This window comes from Antrostomus carolinensis, unplaced genomic scaffold, assembly GCF_000700745.2.
Source record: "Antrostomus carolinensis isolate BGI_N321 unplaced genomic scaffold, ASM70074v2 scaffold1571, whole genome shotgun sequence".
Taxonomy (NCBI): Eukaryota; Metazoa; Chordata; class Aves; order Caprimulgiformes; family Caprimulgidae; genus Antrostomus; species Antrostomus carolinensis.
In genome coordinates, this window is record NW_010294630.1 from 257,581 (window position 1) to 263,668 (window position 6,088).

At 41.9% G+C, this 6,088-nt stretch overlaps 1 protein-coding gene across 3 annotated transcripts in view; it reads right to left on the reverse strand.

The window, feature by feature from the left end:
• Positions 1-6,088, reverse strand: part of SLC6A6 (solute carrier family 6 member 6) — a 51,404-nt gene that overhangs the window by 27,567 nt on the left and 17,749 nt on the right. For 2 of the 3 annotated variants that reach the window (XM_029087395.1, XM_010177674.2), the window contains one exon: positions 176-415. In XM_029087395.1, the coding sequence (XP_028943228.1) occupies positions 176-415 (240 nt within the window). Of the gene's footprint in view, positions 1-175; positions 416-6,088 lie in introns of those variants that run through there. The other variant, XM_029087396.1, reaches the window with a different exon arrangement.

Below are 6,088 nucleotides of genomic sequence, written 5' to 3' on the forward strand. Positions count from 1 at the left end.
ATCAAGTTTTAACGAAAACTATTAAGTAATAAAACAACCTCTCCCAAAGAACTGGTGAAGAAGGCAGAAAATGGATGTGTGATTATTCTTTTTAAAAATTAGATTAAGGCGCTGAAAAATAGTAAGCATGAGGCAGACAGATTGATTCATGAGAATGAAATAAAGAAATACTCACCTCCGCCATTTTTGTAGCAGAGATACGGAAATCGCCAGACGTTGCCTAAACCAATAAATCCCCCAGCCACGGACAGCAGAAAGTCAATCTTGCTCGCCCACTTCTCCCGCTGGGGTGGCTTTCCTTCTGCCTCATCCTCAGGCCGTGTCCCCGGGCTCTTGCCGGGGGAAGGTTTGAGGATGTCCTTGTGGAAATCTTTCAAGCACTGAAGCTTTTCCTTTGTTGCCATATTTCTGCTTTCTACATAGAAAAAAGAAAATACACTGGGTTTATGAAAGAGTCTTTACTCGTAGAGTTCTCTAACATTGCAAGAAGTGTTTAACCAAACAGTTCCATAAAAGCCAGTGCTGTTTATCAAGCTGAGATATGAAAATACATCTGCTGCCTTCACTGGGCAGGGGTGACAAACTACCTCTGGGCTCTGCAATCACCTCTGTGCTGCCAATGCAACATAGGGGACAGCAAGGTTTGACACCACTGCCTACCTGCTGGCTGCAGACAAAAGATGCACAAAGACCACGCGCTGCATCGGCATCAGCACGTGAGTTACTGAGCCTTGACTCCACAGCAGACTCTATCTGCAAGGCAGGCAAGTGTCTCACACTGTTTCCATGCCCATGATAATGTACAAATCACTGCATCTGATTCCTTCTCAAACATTTAAGTGAAATACAGCAGAACAGTAAATCTCGCCTTTCCAGATAAAACCCATTCCTTTATTTCCCAATAACTTGAACCATCCTGCATCATTTATTGCCTGCGATTTCTTTTCCCTTAAGTATTATAAAGCTTTCAGAAAAACTATACATTCATAAAAACTGGAATGGAAAGTCATTTGTCCTAATCAGCCTGTAGGAACTGAAAGAATCTTTTCAGTTTATTCTATTTTCATAACTGCAATGTTTTCCCTTGACATCAATAAAGGGACAAAAATAAACCTTTATGTTTAATTATTGTCTTATAAGTGCCTATGCAATGGAACAGTTTGTCAAGAATGATGGCTCCTTAGTTAATATAAAAGTCAGCAGCATGAGTCACCTGATGCAAAACCCAAAACATATTAAATCACAGCTAGTTTTATAATTTTTATATATATAATTTATGATGTTCAAAAATCAGATTGTGTAAAAATAATAACAGAAAGAATTACTCTAACAAGTGTCTTTTTATCCAGGATTTCATAATGAAAACATCTGAGAAATAACTTGTAGCTTTTATGTTAAGTCAGATCTCAGGCATATGAGGCGAATCCATTCCCCACATAACTCAAGTGACTTTAGCTGGATCTGACCAGTTATTTTTGCATAGTGTTTTGATACTCAGAAGCACACGAAATCTTCACCAGAACCAGGCAAACCAGCAAGTTTATTCCAGACCACAACCATTCCCTGCTTGTACATGTCATTATGGGTGCACAGTCATAAAAAAATCATGCTACAGATTATCCTGTTTGATAGCTGCAAGCCTCCTGTGTACCTGCTTGCTGGTTTTGATCTCTAACCTGATTTAGCTTGTGGTAGTGACCTGAAACCTAAGTTGACATTAGCTCTGCAGGAAGTTTTTAATCCGAACATGATTTTGAGATAGATATGCATCACTGTACCCGTAAATCTCTCCATCCACTACAGAAAGTTTCAGAGGGCTAACATTTTTGCAAACCACAGAAGCTCGATGTTCACCCCACTGACATATGCAATGCAGTTATTGTGACAGCAGTTGCCTATCAGGCCATGATCTAAAAAGGGACTTTAATCTTCACAACACTAATCATTTTGACTTTCTACCATTTTTTTTTTTAAAAAGGCTGCTGCTGACTGCAGAGGTGATAGGATCAACTGCAATACCTCCTTGTCAACAGCAGAGAGAGCTCATTCCAGGAGAAAGCTAATCACAGGGTGATGGATCATCACAATCCACTGATAATTGTATGAGGTATGAGGGCAGGGCACATATTCCTCTAAAATATCTCCTATTGTTTGCTGTTAGAGACATAGTATGAGATAAAGTAGTGTAGTTAACTGAATAAAAATGGTAGGACCAGCTCTATAACAGCCTTTAGGTATCTAGTTGCTTCAGAGAATTAATTCACAAAAGCTAACTCGTGTTCCTAGTATCAAGCATGGAGATTAAAGAGCGATTCACAGTAGCCTTAACCAGCATCTCACTCCAAGTCCCAAACAGGTACCACCCTGCATCATCCCCTGATGGCATCTCTTGGTGGAGAAAAAAAAAATAAGTAAGTGCAACCGCTTTTCTTCGAAGAGGTACCTACAAGGTGGCTTGATGTCCTGCTCTCATTGCAACAGCAACTGGGCATGGAGAAAGCCCAGTTTCACTTTCTTTTGCTATTTGCACTGCTTGAATACCTATCTTTCATCTTGCAGGAGAAAGTCATAACCACCAGGCAACAGGCTATTCTGGGCTGAGGAATGGAGGGCATTTGCACTGTCTCTCATGGAAGCTGTTCTTCACAGGGGTTACCGAAATACTCATCAACGGAGGAATAAAGTGTGCAAAAGAGAGAGTAACTCACACCCAGTGTTTAGTGTACACTCTTGTTTTTCTGACAATTTTTCAGTGAATTGCTGGGACAGCCATAAACCTGCCTAACAGGGCACAGAGATAGATACATTTATAGATCCTTGCAGGATTAAGGTTTAAAATAGGAGCTTAACTGCTCCCCCACAGGGATTCATACTGGAAATACCCCGAAACAGAATACTGGGCACGCAAGGAACATTTATGTAAAAAAAAAAAAATGAGGGGACCTACGGATATTTCCCACCTCTGAAACGAAAAACTCTTCCAGGATTTCAATTTTTTGCAATCTACTTTTATCTTGCAACACAGAGTTCTTTATTTCTCTGCCAGCTCTAATCTTCTTGCCTGCGGATTTATGCTGACCCAGGTGTTACTCAGTTCTACCCAGAATTTGCAAGCCTGACCAATTGATTGCATTCTGTAAACCTTAACTCTCCATGGGACAAGAAGATCACCCTGTGGTTTGTCCTAATTACCTGCACACGAAGTGTGAAATGGTGCCTTTTCAAACTCCTACTTCATAACTGTGTGGGACTGCATTTTAAAAAGGGATTTCTAATTTGTCTTAAGACACCCCAAATTAACAGCCATGCTTGAAAACCTAATTACTGAGTGTAAATTTTGTTTCAGCCTTAGCTGGAGTGCGAAGACGGATTGTGATTTTTCCCTTAGCTCACAAAAGCCAAATCCTCAAGGTCACGCTTCTTTTGGGGTGGCTGTTTCACCGTACAGGTGCCAGGAGATGGACCAACACAACTTTGTTGCATCAGCTCTTGTGGCATGGCACAATACCTATCCAAGGCTTGTACAAAATTAGTAACAGCCCAGTTTTATTGTGTATCTCTTATCTAGTCTTGCTAAAATCCCGATTGTGTTTCGAGGGCCGGCAGCTGTGGCTGGCAGGCACGTACCGTCCACCAATACCATAGGAATTGACGCTAAGCGGCCACCTGGGACTGCGGTCCCAGCCCATGTCACGTTCAAGGGATGTCGGATTTATCCCCCTTTGCTGCCAACCATTGGTGTCCACCCAGCCATTCCCAATTACAGGAACTGTCTACAAAGGCTGCAAGGGTGGGGGGTACGGGCGATTCTCCTTGGCAAAGAAAAGCCAAGAAAATCAAGTTTGTTTAGTGAAAGGCATTGTCTTTTTCCTTAATGGGGTTGGAGTTTCATTTCCTTTAGTTATGTCCCACTGGGTGAGGTTAAAATGGCTCTTAAGGGAAATAGTCTGACAGAGATGCTGAAACAATATGTTGTCACCGCCCAGGTCAGAACCAGAGAATAATAGGTTATTTTTACTGTATCACTTAGTGGGGATGGTATCCGAGATCTAAGTCCATCTGATTCCCCCAAGGAACTATATTGTAAGAAAGTGCTCTTACAACCTCATAGTCCAGAAGAAGCGATCCAAGCCTGAGGCATATGTCTGCCTCCCAGAGACACACGTCTGCCTTCCAGGAGCCACATCTGCCTGTGAGAGTACCCCCTCCAGGAAGCTTCGGATGGCCCCAGGAAGCTCTGGCTTCATCTGATGAACTTAATAAAGATAAATAAAAAGCAGCAGTCAAACCTGCTGTTTACAGTGTGCTACTAGGCTGAATCCAGCCAAATAGCTAGACCCTGATCCGAAAGCAAGGGGAGAACAGGTCCAGACTGGGCCAGGGCCAGGATCTGCTCTCACGTACACTAGTACAAGCCCTAATTAACTGAGGATGAAGTTATTGATTGTCTGATCAATGCTGGTATAACATGGAAAAACAGAACAAGGGAGCAAGCATGGGTGCTTTGCACTTCTTAGCATCTGCTCCCTGGTACAGCCAGGAGCACCTCAAGGGCTCCTCTCCTGCAGGAGAATCACACATCTGTCCTTTACACCTGGTGCACAAATTTCCTCATCTGAAATACTCCTGCAATAACCCAAGCTATCTTGCTGGCCCCCGTGACTGATTAGTCTTTGGTGCACAGCTGAAAATACCAAAAGATTAGCCATAAGCAGAGCACTTTCACAGCCAACCCAGCCTGGGCCATCTACTGTGCTACAGCTATCATATCTTTGCACGTACAGCCTGCACCTCAGATAACCCATACCCTTTAAAAAATACTGGCATTGAAATGTAATCCTTCATAACATGCAAAAAATGAGGGGTAGGGGAAGGAGGAGGCACTGGGCAGAGGGATCAGACGACGAGCGATGCAGATGGGGGAAGGCCACCAGTGCGGACAGGGCCTGCTGGTTGTCAGAACAGACACAACCCTTGTTACTACTGAACCACTGACTTCTTTGACAGAAAACCTGTGGATTACACATCTGAAAATACACTGTTCAATTTCTGCTTTGAGATTACAGTAAGGATCTGCTCCAAGGTTCTTATAGCAAGAGACAGGCAACCAGCACAGGGTAACACCTTCCAGGAGGAGCCCTGAGGACAAATTCACTGTGGATGCCGCTTAACTCAGTCATCTTTAAAAAGAAAGTCTTCAAAACAATGGTTTTCCAAATGCTGATAGAAACATGAAAACCAGTGTCTGCCCATACACGCAGATATGTATTTGTAAATATTTATGCATGCTAAAATGCATGCCCTGTCTTGTGTCTGAAGATCAGAAACCACAGCAAAGTAGATACTTCTTTTTTTGGTCAACACATATAAACTTTGAATAGGGATTCAACATACTGAATTGGTGACTAGAATTGTAACTGAACATTTGTTTTCTAGATCCTTCTTCCATTAGAAAACTAAACCCAAAGTACTCAGACTGTCTCTGACCTTGATGGGAATGCTGCCTGAGGAATGGCTGCATGGCTGTACTGCTGATTTTATGGATTTTTGCAGTGCAGTGTGTACCACCACTACATTTGCTTTCAAGGACCCTTTTCTACTAAGTTCAGCCTGTGCAGATTGTATGTTTTGTGCTTCTCAGTGCTCTCTCTCCTCCTCTTTTGTCTCAATAGCTTTTGAGAGACACCTGTTTATCACATTATAATTATTTTTTCTAACCCTACTTAAACTCACTGCTTCTTTACACATTACCATCTCTCTTATTTTTCTGCTTTTTCTTTTGTATCTTGGAAATCAAGTCAACCTTCCTTAAAAAACTCAGCTTTCATAGATCTGCCAATCTATTTGTGGGTTGGTTCTTTTTAAAAATTATTATTTTATATTAATATTCATTAATATTTCAAAAATAGCTGCCCTGATTGCCAGATCAGAGCTGCTCTTCAAATATGCAGCTTCTACTCTCATTGAGAGCAATGGAAAAGCCGCTATTAATTTCAACAGTAGTAGGATCAGGTCCCAAATAAAACTGCATTTATGATGTTTGGCTCATTTCCTATGATTACTTGGAACTTTGAAAGCTGTAATTCTC